This window comes from Fundulus heteroclitus, chromosome 11 (genome assembly GCF_011125445.2).
Source record: "Fundulus heteroclitus isolate FHET01 chromosome 11, MU-UCD_Fhet_4.1, whole genome shotgun sequence".
Classification (NCBI taxonomy): Eukaryota; Metazoa; Chordata; class Actinopteri; order Cyprinodontiformes; family Fundulidae; genus Fundulus; species Fundulus heteroclitus.
The window spans coordinates 32,485,752-32,506,879 of record NC_046371.1 but is presented as its reverse complement, the minus strand read 5'-3'; the positions used below and the strand labels follow the sequence as shown (position 1 = coordinate 32,506,879).

At 42.3% G+C, this 21,128-nt stretch overlaps 1 protein-coding gene across 1 annotated transcript; it reads right to left on the bottom strand.

Moving 5' to 3' along the window:
• Window positions 1–348: 348 nt before the first annotated feature.
• Window positions 349–12,534, bottom strand: gusb (glucuronidase, beta). The gene is made up of 12 exons (XM_012851110.3): window positions 12,249–12,534; window positions 10,954–11,136; window positions 10,677–10,858; window positions 10,312–10,454; window positions 9,781–9,968; window positions 9,270–9,422; window positions 7,255–7,433; window positions 6,061–6,207; window positions 3,602–3,686; window positions 2,987–3,163; window positions 1,764–1,899; window positions 349–787 (listed from the first exon to the last, which is right to left on the bottom strand). Exons 1-12 carry the CDS (start codon window positions 12,441–12,443, stop codon window positions 636–638), a joined length of 1,920 nt encoding a protein of 639 aa, XP_012706564.2. The 5' UTR covers window positions 12,444–12,534; the 3' UTR covers window positions 349–635.
• Between the last annotated feature and the right edge of the window lie 8,594 nt (window positions 12,535–21,128).

Below are 21,128 nucleotides of genomic sequence, written 5' to 3'. Positions count from 1 at the left end.
CAGGCTGATCGTAGAGGTCAATTTGCATTGTAGGTCACGCTCAGATAACATTGCTTTTCTTTTGAACAATCTAAACTAAAATATTGAACAACTTACAGTTTTGTTTCACATATAGAAAACACTTCATCTCTTGTCGCACTTTATAAGGTGTTATTGACCCAATAATGTTCAACTCACTAAATAAGTTTGGGAGAAAGCTTTTGATATCAGCACTGATGACTCAAACTGGAGGGAGGTCTGGACTAACGCCATGCCTGGTGCTGCTTATCAAGCCAAATATGTTCAATATAAAATCCTGCAGAGCTTGAATATTACATACTCCCCCAGAACAAAATGAATACCAGTAAATCACCCTGATGCCATGAGTGTAAGTTTTGAATGTAATCAACAACTTCACTCAGTTTATTCATGTAGCGCAATTCCCAACACATGTCATCTCAAGGCACTTTAGAAAATCAATCCAGTCTAATCATACAGACAGGTTCCAAGTCAAGAAGATACATTGAAATGTCATCCTAGTTGTCACACAATGCAGTGAAATTCAGTTTGGTTGAACAGTAAACAGAAAAATCAGAACACGTGTGCTTCCCTGTAACCAAAGCTGGCCTGGGGACTTAAACGCTTGTGTTAGTCAGTCACAGTGGGCAGGGGTACTTGGTCCAGAGAGGGAGGGTCCCGGTTTCATTTGCCAATCTCCAGTATCTCTCCTTGAGGATGAATGCTGCTGCCTTTGGTTGCCTCTGCCGAGTAAAAATACCCTTCTTGTTCCCCACCACACGCAGGATCCCTACAAACACAAGGTCAGCCACAAGATTGGTATTTCGAGAAAAGTATTAATGTTCTTGTGTATGAAACCAGAGGCTGGTATAAAAGCGGACTATAGCATCTGCCAACCAATGTTACAGGCCCAGAAATGAGTCGATCTTGCCTTAAAAAAAAGAAAAAGAAAAAAAAAAGAAATTTCACTATTGCCTTTAAGACTGCTCAATCAAAAATGGTGACGTGCCAAGAAATCAGCTGAACCGAACCTGCAGATTTTTTAGCATTAGTAGTCCTGACACGTCGGTGTCTGGCCAGCAGCTCAAAAGTTCAATGACCAGACCACTCCCTAGTGCTACCAGATAATGTTAACAAGAACACTCTTTGGTATGGATACCATTACAGAGTGAAAACTAAGTTAACCATTTTCAGTATCTCAGGAGTTTAAGAAAGAAGAACAGATATTAGAAGCCGTTTAGAATTAAAACTATTTTCTATGTCACGAGGAGGCATGTCTGCAGTTCATTCAGGCTGCAGGAGAGAATGCAGATAACAGGAAGGCCAAACAAAGTAGAGCAAAGAGTGTTCAACATCCATCTGTCCAAGAACATGCTGGATTTGGAAATGCTGAGAAATTTCACAAACTTTTAGTCTGTACTCCCCGTTGAATGTCGGACCTCACCTGAATTCTGAGACTGCTATTTTAGCAATGCTAGCTGCACTAATCTATTATACAAGTTGCTTTAAAATGTCTTTAGCAACTTAAAAAAATAAGTTTTATTACATCAACTACTTTCACTTAATGTTGCCTTTGCTCTTAATTGTATAAATAATGGTCACTCAAGGCTGGCTGGCAAGAAAAGAAAATATCTTAAATTATTTTCTTATATTTTTACATTCTTGAAATCAGAGTATGCCAAAATTGTTATCAGTGGCTAAAAGCTTTACAAAAACTGAGATTAGTCCCCCCCAAAAAAGCAAGAATACGAGGAGTTTTTGTATACCTTGTGTAGTCATGAAGTCAGCAAAGTTCCAGATGAGCTCGCCAATGACGTACTTCTTCCTTTTCTGGTCGAACACACTGTGGTAATTCTGCAGGACCTCTTTCTGATACTCCTCAGTAAACATCACAGGTGGATCCTGAAGAGTGACATTTGATTATGTGTTCGCAAAATTGATTGCTTAGTCAAATAATCTTTTTTTTTAGCACAGACATCTTTTAAGCATTCCACAAACCTTCAATACAGGTTAAGGCTTTGAAGAGGTCTTTCCTTAATGTTAGCCTGCTTTATCCATTCCAAAACCAGTTTAATGCATGTTTAACACTGTCCTAATGTCATCTGACTCAATGTGTGACTTGTAGATGATACATGTTTCTGTCTCTATCATGTACATTTATACATGGTTATATTTTGAAAGGTACCTGCCTTTCGTCCTTCCTACTCTTGATTGAAAGAAAATTTCTTTAAAATTTGGATCTGTCAGAATATTTTTCAACATAACTTTATTCAATTTTAATACATTTGGATCCGTTTCTGATCCCTTCCTGGGGTCCATCTAGCAACAAAAATGTGATTTCCAAGAATAATGCAGCTATCTTATTTCAAATTTTAACTGCAAACCTGCAACAGCTAAATGGTGGAACCTTGCAGACAATTAAATTTTCCAAAAGGACGATGATCCTAAACAAGCAGGCTAATATTAAGCTTCCTTCCCAAGGCTGTGTCCCAAACCCTACTGAGAAATTCATGAATACTTACAAGACATGTTTGCACCAAGTAATTAAAACAGTTTAAATAAACTCTACCTATACTTAAATGGTAAATGGACTGAACTTGTATAGCGCTTTTCATGTCATACTGACCACTCAAAGTGCTGTACACTACAGCCACATTCACCCAATCGCATTCACATTCATACACTGATACGCACTAATACGCTCGGTAGACAGGTTAGGATGGTCAGGGTTGTCCCTGATCATCCTAACCTATTTAAGTTAATCTATAATAAGCCACTTATAAAAATAGTGGTCAAATACTCAGCCAGAATTATGCCATGGCCTTGTGCTAAAGTGTGTGGTTTCTCAATAAAAAAAATGTTTGTCCAATTATTACACTTCTGCAAAAAGAACTGTTAAAATCCAAAATTAACGATGACGACATGTAGAATATCTGAACAGAACTCGAGTACAGACAAGTAAAGACTTGAGTTAAATGCAGTTCCTCACATTATGAAGCCCTGCCACCGCATCAGCTCCATACTCGCTCTGGATGATGGGCTTCTTGTATTTTCCATACCAGTCCTCAAATTGTGTGTTGAGCTGGAGAGGAATGACCTCCAGGTGGCCTTGATCATGGTACCAGGAGAAGTAGCTGTTTATACAGATGACATCCACAAAGGGAGCCTAGAGACAGCACAACAAATCGATGTTTGAGATGAAACAGTCTTACACATAATCAGGCTTTCCTGTTACCTGCTGTTACCCAGGGCAGGTATTAGAAAGGGTTTTTTTTAATGTAAAAAAATTTCCACAGATGGCAATCATTGCTGGTTGTGCAATAATAAAAAACAGATTGGTACGTTCTAAAGGGCTCACTGCTTCAAGTGATGGCTGCTGTTAAACAGAAGGGCCCTCTGGGTTACCAACCTAGCCTGGAATTTTGCTCCGGATTGCACAGAAATTGGATAAAAACCTTAATGGATGTAGTGGTGCGATGTTTACGCACAGCTGCATGCTCCTTTTTACAAGCCAGGAACCCCAGTTGTCAGATTTCATGCACAACAGAAAGGTTTTTCTGTTTTATACTGCTAGTACTACGATGAAGACAGGAGGGCGACTCACTCCTTTGTCCCGTGCATAGTTACTGCATGTGACGTAGGTTACAGGTCGGGTAGGGTCCAAAGCTTTGGTGTGCGTTATCACCGTCCTGGAGGGGGGGAAAAAAAACTGCAGTGAGTCATTTATCAAGTGTCAGGAGTCAGGAGATGGATCCACAAATCAAAAACGGCTGATAACACAGTTACATAATCACAGTGAGCTAAAGGACTCTGTTGAAGTCAGTTTATACCTTTGCTATGACAGAGGACACCTGTGCATGTGGAACTGTCCGACTGTTTGGTTCTTCCCAAATCACAGTTTCAATTCAATTCAATTTTATTTATATAGCGCCAATTCATGAAACATGTCATCTCGAGGCACTTTACAAAGTCAGAATCAATCATATTATACAGATTGGTCAAAAATGTTCCTATATAAAAAGGGAACCAGTTGATTGCATCAAAGTCCCGACAAGCAGCATTCACTCCTGAAGAAGCGTAGAGCCACAGGGAGAGTCGTCTGCATTGTCCATGGCTTTGCAGCAAATCTCTCATACTGAGCAAGCATGAAGCGACAGTGGAAAGAAAAACCACCCATTAGCGGGAAGGAAAAACCTCCAGCAGAACCGGGCTCAGTATGAGCGGTCATCTGCCTCGACCGACTGGGGGTTACAGAAGACAGAGCAGAGACAACAAGAGAGACAAAAAAAAAGCACATAAGCACACATTGATCTAGTAATCTGTTCTACATTAGATGGTAGTTTGTTCGATAGGCGTAGTATTTGGTTGGGTTGGACTCTGCAGCATCGGGCAAATGCTGTGCTCCAGCTGCTTAAGGCAGCTTCAGAGCTAGTCTAACAGCGTTCCCTACATTATAGTTCAGGGGAAAACTGATTGACAGTGCAAGGGTGGTTGCAGGGTTTCTCCATTAAACAAGGCTAAGCCAATACATCCCAGTATCTGTCTCACTTTTCATGTGCATTCTGTACCTATTGTCAAAGCACAGGCCCTCTCTTTTTGTTCAGCCCCAACAAAAAGGTAATAAACCAAAGCATTAGAAAGCAGTATATTTTTTAAATGACAAGGTTTTCAGACTATTTTATGATCAACCTTCTCCTTTGTTTACCACCTTCCACTCAACTCTCTCCAACTGATGCCTCCTGTTTAGTGCCTCCATCAGGAGCTATGAAGTACTGCAATCAGGAATAAGGAAATCTATTTAGACAGAATTCAAATAAGTATTCTCCATAACTAGTGTTGCGCCGATGCCATTTTTTGGCCCCGATACCTGGCTGTGCAGTATTGGCCGATACTGTGTATGTGTGTGTATGAAGAACTGCATACTACTTAGGGTAGTATAACTTTTTATTGACTACCTGGTATGGGTGACAATAGTTGAATAAACTTTTGGCTCTCAAAGGCCAAAATAGTGCAACATTCGTGAAATTATAACATGTATAATAGTAGTGCAACAGTAAGACAGTCTCTTTTAAACCCTGAGTTTTGGCTCTCAAATGCCAAAATAGTGCAACTTTCATGAACTTATATAACATGTATAATACTAGTCGGGAGAGAGAAGGCTGCGTTCAAGTGACATACAAACATCAAAATGGTATTGGTGCCTTATTTGTTGGTACTCGCCGATTCCACCATTTTAGTGCTGGATCTGGGCCCCGTCCGATACTGGTATCGGTGCAACACTATCCATAACAGGAACATTGTTCAAATATAGCCCCCCAAAGTGACACTATATGCTACTTTTGCTCTATACCTGGGGTAAATGACCTTTACAAACCAAACATCCACAGTTGTATCCACACCCTTTGCTCTCTACACTGCAATCCTGTCCATGAAGTGCAAAACAGGATCGGGGACAAAGGGGGAGTCCTGGGGGGGTCCAACCTTTACAGGGAACAAGAGTCGACCAGAACTCCCTTAAAACCCAAGCTACTCCCTTTGGATCTGAGGTTCCATCCCTGCACTAAATCTTATCAAACAGAATGTGTCCAGTTCTGCAAAACCTACATTTAAAGAAATAAAATTTGTCTTTGTTCTTTTTTTCTTAAAAAAAAATAAATAAATGGGGACAGACCATAAGACAGAAAAAATATTCCTGAAAAAAAAAAAAATCAACCAGATTTTACAGGGTCGTGATCAGGTTTTAGATATGCCTGTTTTTCTGGTTAAGGATTCCCATTTCAATTTGAAGGTTTCAGAATGAAGACAGTGTAAACATTTTGAAAAAGCTGAAAAGATTTTCACTGAAATTCAATGCAGATCTCACCTTAAAACCAGAAAATACATTGTTGATAACACTGTTTGATTCTCCATCATTTTTGTTCAAAGTTACAAAGAGACACTTTATAGGGCCCTTAACTACATCTGGCTCTGATGGTTGGAGATACCTGGTCAATACCATAAACTGTTGAAATTAAAAGGAGTAAAAAACAAACAGCAGCAGCACCATCATCAACAATAACTTACTTGAAATAATATTCAGCGGGGTTCATCTCTGCAGCGGGCTCGTTGGCTACGGACCACATGACCACGGATGGATGGTTCTTGTCCCGCCGTACAAGCTCGTCCATGACAGCTAGGTGGTGGGTCAGAGAGGCGTTTCCAAAACTGCGACTGTTGTGGCAAAGCGTATAAGAGGTTTACAGACAGCCTTTGCAGCACGGTACCATTACCTCACTAACACTACAGTACTCGAAACCAACCTCTAATCTTTGAAGCTGTACAGTTTCAATGTGTCATTCACAGCTGATGAAAAAAAAAAAAGTCTTCCGCTTGTAAACTATTGCATAAAACCAACTACCTCTAATTAGCAGCTAAATGCAACGCAAATGAAAACATATTTGACCATTAGAGGATCTCTAACTGACACTCAGAGGTGGCAGATTGTTTTACCCTTTTATATCCAGACAAGCATTGCATAAAAGAAACAGGTTGAAAGATGGATTTAAAGCCAAATTTAAATTAATGTTGAATTAAGCGGGCGGACAGTTCAGTATTTTATAAACAGCTGCTGTGTAAATAATGTTTCCTGTTCTGATTTAGAAGAGGCAATAGTTTCTTCACATCGCAGGTTTTCAGGGAGTTTGTTCCAGAGCTGAGAGGAACAGAAACTAAATGCTGCCGGACCCGTTTACTCAGAGTATGCAGACCTCTGATGACTTGAGGGGTCTGCATGGTTCATACATGGCAAGCAATTCAGAGATGCATCTCTGCCCAAGACCATTTAGGGCTTTATAGACCAACAGTAGAGTTTTAAGATCTATTCTTCAACAACAAGGGACCAGGGCAGTGATTTAAGAACTGGTGGGACATGGTCCATGTTCCAGGAGTAGGTCAGGATATTGATGCACTGCAGACATAACTGCTTTACATCAGGAATACTAGAAATGTTTTAACATCATAAATCAGAGTTTTCTAGGTATAAATAGGTGTCAGCAGACGAGAGCGTCACAAAAACATGAGGTCTAAAATGGGCCCCTCAGCTTTGATGTCTCCACCTAAAAAGTTTTTGAAATAAAAAGCTCTTATCTTCTGTCTCTTTGGCAGCATTACCAACCCACTTTTAAGTGGAAGGTAGGACATCCTGTCAGGTCTTTTTTACACATAACTTGGCTGTTAAACACTTGAACCTAGCGAGCACCTTAGAGGAGATGAGCTTACATGTCTTTAATGCCCACCCCGGGGCTCTCATCTATCACCACGATGCCATGGCGGTCACACATCTGCAGAATCTCCTCGGCATACGGGTAGTGGCTTGTCCGGAACGAGTTGGCCCCCAACCACTTTATCAAGTTAAAGTCCTTGACCACTAAGGGCCAGTCCAAGCCTTTACCTCGGATCTGCAACACAAGGCAGGACAAGCTCCAAAATGAGTTCAGCAGATATTGCTACCTGAGGGAATTTTACAGCTCCTACAGGAGCATACTTTCCCAGTGAACTTTCACATTTTGTAATGTTACAACCACAAACTTCAGCGAGAGGTCATGTTGGAGACAAAGTGGCGTACTGTTGTGAAGTACGCTACTTCTCACCACTCTTCAAAAAATACGGTAATAGTTTTCATGTCTCCAGATTCTTCCACCTGAGCAGTGGATTTCCATAATAAGGGAAGGCAGGTTTGTTTGTAGCAAAATTCAGTAACAAGACAAGTCAAAGCGCTGTACATGAACAGAACATAAGAAACCATTAAAAAGGAAAGAACATTGCAGTGGGAAAGTAGCAGGAGGTCAAGATATAAGACAAGTTGGACAACAAACTTCAACATTAACATTTAAAGGCAACTCTAAACACATTGTTTTATAAACTATGATTTAAAGGAACTCAGGCTTTCAGCACTTTTACAGTTTTCTTGAAGTTTGTTCCACATAGGTGTAGCATAGGAATTAAATGCTGCTTCTCTGTGTTTAGTTCTGGTTCTGCAGAGAAGGCTGGAGCCAGAAGACCTTAGTGGTCTGGAGGGTTGATACACTGATAACAAGTCTATAATGTTTTTAGGTGCTAAGCCATTTAGGGATTTATAGACTAGCAGAAGTATTTAAAGTCTATTCTCTGAGATACAGGGAGCCAGTGTAAGGACTTTAGAACTGGGGTGATGTGCTCTACTTTCTTAGTCTTAGTGAGGATGTGGGAAGCAGCGTCTGGATCAGCTGCGGCTGATCGATTATTTTGGCAGACCTGTGAAGACACCGCTGCAGTGATCAATTCCACTAAAGATAAACGCATGGATTAGTTTTTCCAGATCTGCTGAGACATTAGTTCTTTGATCCTGGAAATGTTTTTCAGATGATAGAAGGCAGACTTAGTAATTGTCTTTAGATGCTTTTGGAGGTTCGTGTCTGAGTCCATCACTACACTCAGATTTCAGGCCTGATCAGCAGTTTCTAGCTGAAGCAACTGAAGCTGTGTGCTAACTCTTGATCGCTCTTCTTTTGGTCCAAAAATTACTACTACAGTTTTGTTTTTATTCAATTGAAGAAAATTTTGGCCCATTCATCCATTGATGTCTTCAAAGCATTTACTCAGCGCTTGAATGGGTGATGTAGAGCATAGGACTCTTTGCTGCTCTTGTGATAGATGCTCTCCTTGAGCAGCCTTGTCAGATTAGTTAGATCATCACAACTAAGTAAGTTTGCTCTTGTGCCATATTGCTTCCATTTTTTTTAGACAATGAACTGAACAGTGCTTTGTTACAGTGGTTCTCAGTCCTGCATGCTTTAGGTGTTTCTCTGCTGCCAAACAGCTGAATTCAATAAATGGGTGCTTAGCACTTGATGGCCTGCTTAGGAAGTAATGCCTCATTTTGTTTAGGTGTGCTGGAGCACAGACATCTAAAGCATGCTGGACAGTGAACCTATAGGACCAAGTTGGAGAACCACTGCTCCACAAGGTGTTCAAAGCTTAGAACATTGTTCTATAAACCAACTCTGCTTCAAACAGGAACACCATACTTCTCAGGTGTTAAAACCCATGTATCGTTCCCTTTCCACACCAGGAATAGGAACCATTTTGTGTTGGTCCATCACATAAAATCACAATAAAATTGAATTTTAAGGACTTAATGAGACAGAATATGATGGTTTGAGGGACACAAATATTTTTGGAAGGTACTGTATTTAAACTGAACAGCGAGTAAAGATGAGTCCTCGGTCAAGGTTCAGCTTCACCCTGGTACTTACGTCAGCATCTTCATGCTTATTGACACCATGGAAATAGAACGGCTTGTTGTTGATGAGGAACTGGGTGCTCGTGACGTTAATGGTGCGGATGCCAACTGGTAGAGCATAAACATCCTCATACGTTGAGCTCCCATCAGCAGCCATAAGGCGGACCTGAATAGCAAAGTGGAAATCTAAGACCCAAAGACGGCTCAAATTTCATACATAATCCTAAAGAAACAAACTCAAACATTTCGTTTAGAGGTTCAATTTGGGCTAAATTGGTTGCATTTCTTTAATGTTTTCTCCTTAAAGAGCACAGAGTGGTTCACAGCACTACCTTACATCATAGGCTCATTGTTTGCCATTATTCCAATACTGCCTTTTAAATAAAGCATGGGGCCTCCTTATGAAAAAATAAAACAATGCTTTCCGAATCTGCTTATCTTACAGTTTCACTTCCCTGGTGGAAGTCCTCATGTGAACTCCCCCATTCAGAAAGCAACTGCTCTATATCAAAAGCATGACTTACCTCCAAGGAGTAAAGATAACCTGGACTCTCGTGCATCAAGTAAGGCCACCACAGGCTAACATCTACCACTTTGAGCACTCCAGAAGGCTCAGTGGAGGAAGCAACGCAGTGACCCCCTTTGTCCATTAAAGTCACCTTCACAGTGGCCGAGGAAGCTCCTTGGACTGACACGTTGTACCTAACCAACCCTGAAATCCAGAGGGAGCACCACAAAGATGTCAGACATGAACAACGACAAAAGCTTGTTGCTAAGTGAGCATCATAAATTGAGAAATTCACAATTTCATTGTTGTGGCATGTAGATGTCAACTTGGGTGAGATATCATGCTTGTTTGTCTCCCTTTCAGCTACACAACACATAAAGCACCAACTTTTATCCGGGTTTCTAGAGAGGAGAACCAGCTAGATAAAGGGTTACATTTGGTGAAATTATGAAACACTTTTTTGTTATCATGCGTTTATTTCTACGCGTGCGTATCATTAAAAGAATGAGAGTTTTAACCTTGGCAAAGATCTGCACTTTTCGTTTACCCGTGTTATCCAAGAAATCAGTAACCACAGTGATGTCATCCACGTAGGCTTTAGGAGTGGTATATAACAGAACAGGGCGGTGTATCCCAGCGTAGTTGAAGAAATCAAAATTGATGTTCTGAACAAAGAACCCATCGGGATACCTGTGGAGCGAGGAGAGTCTCATTAGCAAGCCTGCTTAAGGCGATTCATCAATGAAGAAAAGGTTTGAGGGTAAAACCAGAGCTGAAGGTGAAAGATGATTGCATATATGGATATTAAAAAGGAAAATAAAAGGAGCAGCGATCCGAGGTTAACACAATGACTGTACTGAGATTTGGCTTTCCTATGATCCAGCGATGACGTTTGAGGAAAGAGGCGTTTACCTTGTACGGTCATTCATGTACTGGATGGTGCCGGGAGGGAGAGTCTGCAGAGTCAGAGTGTTGTTCACGGCGATGGTGATCCTGCAGGGCATAGTTGGGTCTTCACGTAGTAAGGTGCCTATTTCTGCCTCAAAAGGCAGATGGCCGCCTTCGTGTTCAGTCACCTTCACGCCATTCACCCACTGGTGGATACAAAAAAAAAAAAAGCAAGTTTAAAAAAAATAAAAACAAACAATCACTGACGCCACTGGCTTTCCAGAACTCATGTCGTACTCACCACTACTGAGTAATAGTGAGCACTTCCCACTCTGAGGACCACTCGCAGGCCATCAGTGATCCAGCGGGCAGGCACAGTTACCTCTCGCTCGTACCACACCCAGCCAATAAAATCTCTCAGAGTGGGATCCTGGGTGATGTCATTGTAGCTGGCAGGAACCGGCATGTCAATCACAGGGCCAGTCTGGCAGAACGTGAATGAGAAATATAGTGTTTGTATCTGTAGGATAGGCTTGTATAAAACAAAATGGTAAATCCTAATAATTTTGGCACCAATATTAAAATATTTTTGATGTCATTGAATCTGGTGAATGGTGTTGTAAATTGGTACCTGGGGATCTATGACTCACTGGACATCTTGACTGCAAGTCTAAGTTTTATAAAAAAAAACATTTAATAAAAACACAACCTGACAACAGCATCTAGGATTACAGGCTTGTCCTTACAGATCTTTTGAGGTCTGCTCTGCCAATTCTGGTTTGGAACAAGTCTGACAATCGATCCCATTTTAGTTTCATGTAAAGTCATTAATGGCCCCTTTCCAGCTCATGTTGTCATCTTTATCAGTGGCGGTTGCACGGGCGAACCCGGCAGCTGACCAGGTTGTTTTCAATGATACATAGGAGGTGGAACGAGCAGGCGCCCTGCCTGCTGTGAGAAGATGCTGCAGCCCTGCAGACTGCACAGAGGCTGAAAGGCTGGAGGCTAAAAGAGACGAGGAATGATTGGACTATAGCAAATTTTTCTCCTCTTCTTGTTCTACCTTTACTCTCCTACTTTCCCATTGTAGTGTACTAGTGTCCACATAATTTGAAATTCTCCCCACAGGAATCACAATAAAACTATGCATAAATCAAGCGGAGCACTATGGCGAAAGCTGATCGCTCCACTTGTGAAAGTAAAATCTGTCGAGCTCTATTTGGCATTAAGACATCAATTCTTATTGCCAAATTGCTAGACAGGACACTGGGGAAAGAAAAAAAAAAGATAACGGACCTCTGGAATCAGAATCAGGTTAGTTCAACACTGTCGTTCAGAACCAGCTGAACCAGTAGGTGTGTGGAATAATCTGTAAGACTACAGTTTTGCATGTCGGACCAGTGTTTTAACATCTTACTTTATAACCTCTGATTACAACAGAAGCTGTGTTTTGTTGAGTTAGACTCACGCAAAGGAGCTATTTCATCATCACAGAAGAGTCCAACAGCATCCCAGGCTGCAGCACCCGATCATTGCTTTGCGATCAGGCTCAAACACTGAGCCGCTTCGTTTCTGCAGCCTCGTTCTCTCACTCACCTCTGCCAGGCTGCTTTTGTACCAAGCCCTCTCGAAGCCCTGGTTCCTGTTGGGGGATCTGTCAGCACGGAATGCCCACAGCCCGTTCAGCGCCTTCACCTCTCTGGAGGAAGACTCCCGTGGAAACAGCATGCCTGTGTCCAGCAGCAGCGCCGCGTCAAAGGCGGCGAACAGCCACAGAACGCGCAACATCATCAACTTCACAGGCCAGTCCACCTTCTAAAATCTATGTTGCGCTGTTATGTACACCCACCGACCATATATAAGCAGATCTATACCCGCATTTCCCGTTTGGTTTGGTCACGTGACCTGGTCTGGAATCACGTGACTTCCCACAGCTTTGCGTTACCTTCATGTCGGTTTGGAAAATTCCAAACCGACATGAAGCGTTTTTATTTATTAGTAGCATATATAGTAGAAACGTTGATTTGTCACTCTATTTCATTTCAGCAAGTATACCTAAGTATACACAGATTCATATTGGTGTATTTATAATTATATTTTAGTTAATTTAAGCCCTGCAGCAAAAGAAAAGCCAACATTCAGTGGTTTAGAAGATTAAAATATTACATTTGAAAGGGACGTTGAATTTTGTAATGATGTATTGCATACATTTCTTTCATAATCTGTTGCGTCTCTGAATTTGGGGCCAGTGGGGCCAGGCCCCACCAGATGTCGCTGTGGAGCTCTATGTTCGCAATAATCAGTGGGACATAGTGGTTCTTTATAGAGTAATATTGCAAAACATTTTTTTTACTAAATTTAAAAAATGAATAAAAATAACCGATTCCCTTACCAATAAAAATCTGTTATAAGTAATTCTTTGAATTATGTTCTTATATAATAACATGGTGAAAACTTGAGAAAGGAAACATAAAAATGTTTATTCCAGTGGTATAATAAAGGAAAGGAGTTGGACTACAGACTAAAATTACTGAGATTTCAGTTAATATTATCTATACATGTTCCTCACCTCCACTTCTATTCCTATGGTAGAAATAGTGTTTGACCTAACCTTTAAAGTCATCTCCTTTGCTTATTTCACATTCAAGATAAGATGTTGATGTTTTTGTATATATTTACTTGTCTAATAAACTTAAACCCACACCATCTTCCCAGTCCAATTGTTGTATAAAGGACAGGAACCAAAAGACTGCTTCGTCCAGCTAACCCAGTGGCGGTTCTACACTGAATTACTCCCCGGGCAAAAATCTCTCCGAAGCTGTCCCTCTGCATGAACTCTGCAACCTTGTTGGAAACTGGCCTCAACAACAGTAACAAACATTATGGAATGTGCAGTGTTAGAACACAAACACAATTAAAAAACAAAATAAGGAAATCACTAAAAACACACAAACACAGCAAGGGAATTACTCAACTTATTTCTATTTTTCTTCGGATTGTTAAAATAGTTAATGTAGAAACCCAAAAAAGCGGGATTTAGCCTATTGTCAAAATATTATCCTTTGAACACACTCTCTCCTGTAATGTCTTTCTTTTCCTGGTCAGCCAGTGTGGATTGACATTCATTTTAAATGGTAAAGCAGAGTAATTATTTATACATATAGTGTAACCTTTAATGTTCTGCGTGAACACATAGATGGTCTAACTCTTTTATTGTTCATATCCTTTTTATTCGAACGGTCGATGAAGGTATCACATGAACTCGCTGTAAGAGCTAAAAGAAATAAAAAAATAAAAATACAATTACGTTCCAATAAACAGTCCTTTAAACCTTACAGACAAATTACCGTGTTAGCTTAGCTAAAAATAGAGCAGCACGATGCTAACTCTCGATACCTCAAACATATTTTACTTATTTAAAAACGAACATACAACTCAAAACCGGACACAATATAATACAAAATACAATACAAACCTTGTGCCCTTTTAGCCAGGAGCTAATACATTTAAATAACCTTTTAACACTTTAATATGTCGACCGTTTTCTTTTTAACTTTCTAGACAACTCCGGAAAACCAGAATTCTTGAGGTCTCACGAGAGCCATTCAAAATAAAACCCTTTGTTCAAACATAAAGAAATCTTAATCTAACCTCGTTATTTTACAACACAAATTACACAAGAAATAAGAACAACAAATTAGATTACATTAAAGGTAATCTACACATCCTAAGCCCACTCATAGCATCTCCCAAGTCTGGGAAGTGATGACACCATGCAGTGTGTGTTTGCTAACCTGTAGTCATGCTGCTCTGTCCATTACTGGCCTGGCTGACTGGAATCACGCTGACCTCGGTCCCTCCAGTAAAGACTGCGGTCCCACAGTTAAAAAAACACACACACAAAAAACAGCTGTACAAAAAATTAACTGGTAATTTTGCACACAGGATGCATCTTGCAGAAATTTTCTCTACTCCACTCATTTCTTTCTCATTTCTTTCCAGCATCTTTGCTACTTTACCTCATTCCACGTCCTTCCTTCCTTTCTTTTTTATTTTATTTTATGAGTGGCTGTCTGTATCTCTCATAATATCAGATTACGTTTTATTATTGAGCAGAAAGGGGGAAAACATAGTTCAACCACTGACCGGTTCGGCCTGAAACAGACCGGTTGGATGGGAATCCTGAGCCTCCCTGTCCCTGGGTGTGACTGACTTTAGCCACAGACTCCATTAGACGATCACACCATAGAGTGGATCCCCCACAGCACCGTTTCCCCATCCATTAGAGAGACCCAGAGGTGAACTGCCCTCCTCATGGCCTTTCCTCGTCTCTTTTAGCCTCCTGCCTGTCAGCCTCTGTGCAGTCTGCAGGGCTGCAGCATCTTCTCACAGCAGGCATGGCGCCCCTTATGTGTCATTAAAAACAGTGCCGCCCCAGTTGGCTGCCCGGTTAGACTGTGCCAAAAACCGCCATTGAGGTAACCTGAACATTCTACAAAATATAATAAAATCCTGACATTTGGACAGGGAGGAATAGAGGAAAGGCATGATTGTTTAATATTAGAATGTATAAACAACAGATTGTGAGTGATTGATTTTTTTTTTTTATAGACTATGTACTCATCATGTCAATAAAAAGTCACTCTAAACCTCCACATCAGCAACACTCAGCACAGCAACTCAGAATATTTCGTCAAAGATGGAAAGCTTTAAGAAGTGAAAGGAGACAAACAGAGAAAAGAGAGTGAGAATGACACTTGATAGACTTGCTCAGATATAGCATCTTTACGTCAAGAAATATAGTTGAATCCATTGACATTATATACGTAGACGCCCCATTGGACGCTGCCGGCCGCTAGGCCGACGTGCCTATAGGGCAGCCAACTTGGGTGAGACCATAGATCAGACAGCTGCTGTCAGAGTGAATAGGAGGCAGCTCAGATCTCATTTAATCATATGTTCACAGTTAGACCTTTCAGTTAGATTACACATACTTATTCAGAACCAAAACAATTTAAACTGAAGTCAAACCGGATGAGATATACTCACAGTTATATATTTTGCGGTTACATATTAATATGATAAACACACAAATTAAACACACATCTATCTCTCTCATATTTGATAAATGTATGTATATATATATATATATATATATATATATATATATATATATATATATATATATATATATATATATATATATATATATATATATATATGTACAGGGGTTGGACAATGGAACTGAAACACCTGGTTTTAGACCACAATAATTTATTAGTATGGTGTAGGGCCTCCTTTTGCGGCCAATATAGCATCAATTTGTCTTAGGAATGACGTATACAAGTCCTGCACAGTGGTCAGAGGGATTTTAAGCCATTCTTCTTGCAGGATAGTGGCCAGGTCACGACGTGATGTTGGTGGAGGAAAATGTTTCCTGACTCGCTCCTCCAAAACACCCCAAAGTTGCTCAATAATATTTAAATGTGGTAACATCAGGCCATGGGAGATGTTCAACTTCACTTTCATGTTCATCAAACCAATCTTTCACCAGTCTTGCTGTGTGTATTGGTGCATTGTCATCCTGATACACGGCACCTCCTTCATCCATTGGATGCACATGGTCCTCCAGAATGGTTCAGTAGTCCTTGGTAGTGACGTGCCCATCTAGCACAAGTATGGGGCCAAGGGAATGCCATGATATGGCAGCCCAAACCATCACTGATCCACCCCCATGCTTCACTCTGGGCATGCAACAGTCTGGGTGGTACGCTTCTTTGGGGCTTCTCCACACTGTAACTCTCTCGGATGTGGGGAAAACAGTAAAGGTGGACTCATCAGAGAACAATACATGTTTCACATTGTCCACAGCCCAAGATTTGCGCTCCTTGCACCATTGAAACCGACGTTTGGCATTGGCACGAGTGATCGAAGGTTTGGCTACAGCAGCCCGGCCGTGGATATTGACCCTGTGGAGCTCCCGACGGACAGTTTTGGTTGAAACAGGAGGGTTGAGGTGCACATTTAATTCAGCCGTGATTTTATGTTTTTTGGATACAATCCGGGTTAGCACCCGAACATCCCTTTCAGACAGCTTCATCTTGCGTCCACAGTTAATCCTGTTGGATGTGGTTCATCCTTCTTGGTATGCTGACATTACCCTGGATACCCTGGCTCTTAATACATCACAAAGACTTGCTGTCTTGGTCACAGATGTGCCAGCAAGACGTGCACCAACAATGTGTCCTCTTTTGAACTCTGGTATGTCACCCATAATGTTGTGTGCATTGCAATATTTTGAGCAAAACTGTGCTCTTACCCTGCTAATTGGACCTTCACACTCTGCTCTTATTGGTTCAATGTGCAATTAATGAAGATTGGCCTCCAGGCTGGTTCAATTTAGCCATGAAACCTCCCACACTAAAATGAGAGGTGTTTAAGTTTCATTGTCCAACCTATCTATCTATCTATCTATCTATCTATCTATCTATCTATCTATCTATCTATCTATCTATCTATCTATCTATCTATCTATCTATCTATCTATCTATCTATCTATCTATCTATCTATCTATCTATCTATCTATCTATCTATCGCAATCCCTTTTATCATAAATCGGATCCAACCGGGTAGCTTCCTACTTCAAATACATTCACAAATGGCACTTTAAACTGTACAAAAACAGATACTAATCAGTAAGACAATCTGCCATTTTTTAAGAGTACGTGATGACAGTGAGAGCAGAGGTGCCCATAACATCATTTAAAAATGATAGAATACAAACCGCAATGTGAAAAAAAATCAACAAAAAAACCAAAATAATGTATCTTAGAATCAAAGACATTACAAAATCATAGCAAAAAGAAAAATACTCTATATTATTTTTTTCCCCATAAATCATCTCTGTCCAGTATTTTAGGACCATTTTGTATATATATATATATATATATATATATATATATATATATATATATATATATATATATATATATACATACATACATACATACATACATACATACATACATACATACATACATACATCTTCTTCCGCTCATCCGGGGTCAGGTCGCGGGGGTAGCAGCTTCAGTATAGAGGCCCAGACGTCCCGCCCCCCAGCCACTTGGGCCAGCTCCTCCGGGGGAATCCCAAGGCATTCCCAGGCCAGCCAAGAGACATAGTCCCTCCAGCGTGTCCTCGGTCTTCCCCTGGGCCTCACAAGGGAGGTGTCCGGGAGGCATCCTAACCAGATGCCCGAGCCACCTCAACTGGCTCCTCTCGACGTGGAGGAGCAGCGGCTCTACTCTGAGTCCTCCCCGGATGACTGAGCTCGGCACCCTATATCTCTAAGGTAGAGCCCAGACACACTACGGAGAAAAATCATTTCAGCCGCTTGTATCCGGGATCTCGTTCTTTCGGTCACGACCCAAAGCTCATGACCATAGATGAGGGTAGGAACGTAAATCGACCAGTAAATCGAGAGCTTCGCCTTTTGGCTTAGCTCTCTCTTCACCAAAACGGATCAGTACAGCGCCCGCTTCACAGCAGACGCCGCACCAATCCGCCTGTCGATCTCCCGCTCCATCTTCCCCTCATTCGTGAACAAGACCCCAAGATACTTGAACTCCTCCACTAGGTGCAGCACATCCTCCCCAACCCGGATGAGGCACTCTACCCTTTTCCGGTTTAAGACCATGGTCTCGTATTTGGAGGCACTGATTTTCATCCCGGCCGCTTCACACTCGGCTGCAAACCGCTCTAGTGAGAGCTGTAGATCACGCCCTGATGAAGCCAATAGGACCACGTCATCCGCGAATAGCAGAGACGCAATCCTAAGGCCACCAAAACAGATCCCCTCAACACCTTGGCTGCGCCTAGAAATTCTGTCCATAAAAGTTATGAACAGAATCGGTGACAAAGGGCAACTCTCACCGGAAACGAGTCCGACTTACTGCCGGCAATGCGGACCAGATGCTGACACTGCTCATACAGAGACCTGACAGCCCTTATTAAAGGGCCCAGTACTCCATACTCCCATATTACCCCCCACAGGATCCCTCGGGGACACGGTCGAATGCCTTCTCCAGATCCACAAAACACATGTAGACTGGTTGGGCAAACTCCCATTCCCGCTTCCAGGATCCTGCTGAGAGTGTAGAGCTGGTCCAGTGTTCCATGGCCAGGACGAAAACCTCACTGCTCTTCCTGAATCCGAGATTCGACTATCCGATGGACCCTCCTTTTCAGAACCCCTGAATAGACCTTACCAGGGAGGCTTAAGAGTGTGATTCCTCTGTAGTCCGCCTTTTTAAATAGGGGCACCACCACCCCAGTCTGCCAATCCCGGGGAACTGCCCCTGATGTCCACGCGATGCTGCAGAGTCGCGTTAACCAACACAGCCCCACAACATCCAGAGCCTTAAGGTACTCAGGGCAAATCTCATCCACCCCCGGGGCCTTGCCACCAAGGAGCTTTTTAACAACCTCGGCGACCTCAGCACCAGAGATGGGAGAACCCGACCCAGAGTCCTCAGGCTCTGCTTCCGCAATGGAAGACGTGTTGGTGGGATTAAGGAGGTCTTCGAAGTATTCCGCCCACCAACGCACGACGTCCCCACTGTAAACAGTGTTGGTACGGCACTGCTTCCCCCTCCTGAGACGCCAGATGGTGGACCAGAATTGCTTCGAAGCCGTTCGGAAGTCTTTTGCCATGGCCTGTCCAAACTCCTCCCCCGCCCGAGTTTTTGCCTCGCCGACCAGCCGAGCCGCCTGCCGCTTCGGCTGCCGGTATACATCAGCTGCTTCCGGAGTCCCACAGGCCAAAAAAGCCCGGTAGGACTCCTTCTTCAGCTTGACGGCTTCCCTCACCGCTGGTGTCCACCAGCATGTTCGAGGGTTGTTGACGCGACATGCACCGACAATCTTGCGGCCACAGCTCAGACTAGCCGCCTCAACAATAGAGGCGCGGAACATGGTCCACTCAGACATAATGTCCCCCGCCTCCCTCGGGACGTGTTCAAAGCTCTTCCGGAGGTGGGAGTTAAAGCTCCGTCTAATCGGGGACTCTGCCAGGCGTTCCCAGCAAACCCTTACAATATGTTTGGGCCTGCCAGGTCTGACCGGCTTCCTCCCCCACCATCGGAGCCAACTCACCAACAGGTAGTGGTCGGTGGAGAGCTCCGTCCCTCTCTTCACCCGATTGTCCAAGACATGCAGCTGCAGGCCAGATGAAACTACAACAAAGTCGATCATCGAACTGCGGCCTAGGGTGTCCTGGTGCCAAGAGCACATGTGGACACCCTTATGCTTGAACATGGTGTTCATGATGGACAATCCGTGACGAGCACAGAAGTCCAACAACAGAACACCACTCGAGTTCAGATCAGGTGGGCCATTCCTCCCAACCATGCCTCTCCAGGTCTCACTGTCATTGCCCACGTGAGTGTTGAAGTCCCCCAGCAAAATGAGGGAGTCCCCAGGAGGGGCACTCTCCAGTACCCCCTACAAGGACTCCAAAAAGGGTGGGTAATCTGAGCTGCTGTTCAGATTACCCACCCACGGGTTCTGACTGCTGACAACAGTCAGAACCCGTCCCCCCACACGTATGCAGAGGGAGGCCACCCTCTCGTCCACCGGGGTGAACCCCAACATGCAGGCACCAAGATGAGGGGCCCAGCTGACACGTGGGCTGGGCATACTTTTGCACCATTTAATGAGGACGTAAAATGCTCTTAATACTGCTTTTAAATACAAACACTCAAAAGTTTCTAAAGATGTCAGCTAGTTATTTACGACCAGGCTGCCTGGTGGAGCAGAATCAGTTTCTCAACCAAAACTCACTGATTTTCTCAGAAGGTAAGGATGTGATAACATAAAAGCAAAGGGGATTACGCATAAAGATAGAAAAAGACATGATGCTCAAAGCATGGTGTGGGCATTCGTGGAGATTGATAGTGTTTCATGTGTTTTATTCTCTTCAACTTGTTTCTATTCACTATCCTAGGTTTCTGTTTGTTTAATTTAACAACTATGTCCACGTTAAATCATGTGGGAGATAACCACAATTTTTGTTCATTTAGTCAGTATTTAAAGAGGTGGCACAACCAGGTGTAAAACATAATGACGTGCCTCTTTTAAAATTGAGCATGTTGTAAAAAAAAAAAAGTAGCCCTTCATGTTATGGAAAGACCCTCTTGACACAAGAGAAAGCAAGGGTCTTTAAGAAAATGGCTTATTATCAATTTTTTAATTCAGACAGATGTAACAGGCATAGGATCATTTCTCATGCCTTGTTGCTTTTGCACTTATCATTTTTTCATGTTTTTATTTACTGAAAGAAGTCTAGTCTTGCTTCAGTAGCGGTTTATCTGTCTGCCGCTACTGAGGGTCGCAGCTGCCCACAGCTGCTCTCAGTGCTTTGATCAGGAGAGACAAAAGACAGAGTGGCGTTGTTGCTCAAAGAATAGTATCATTTC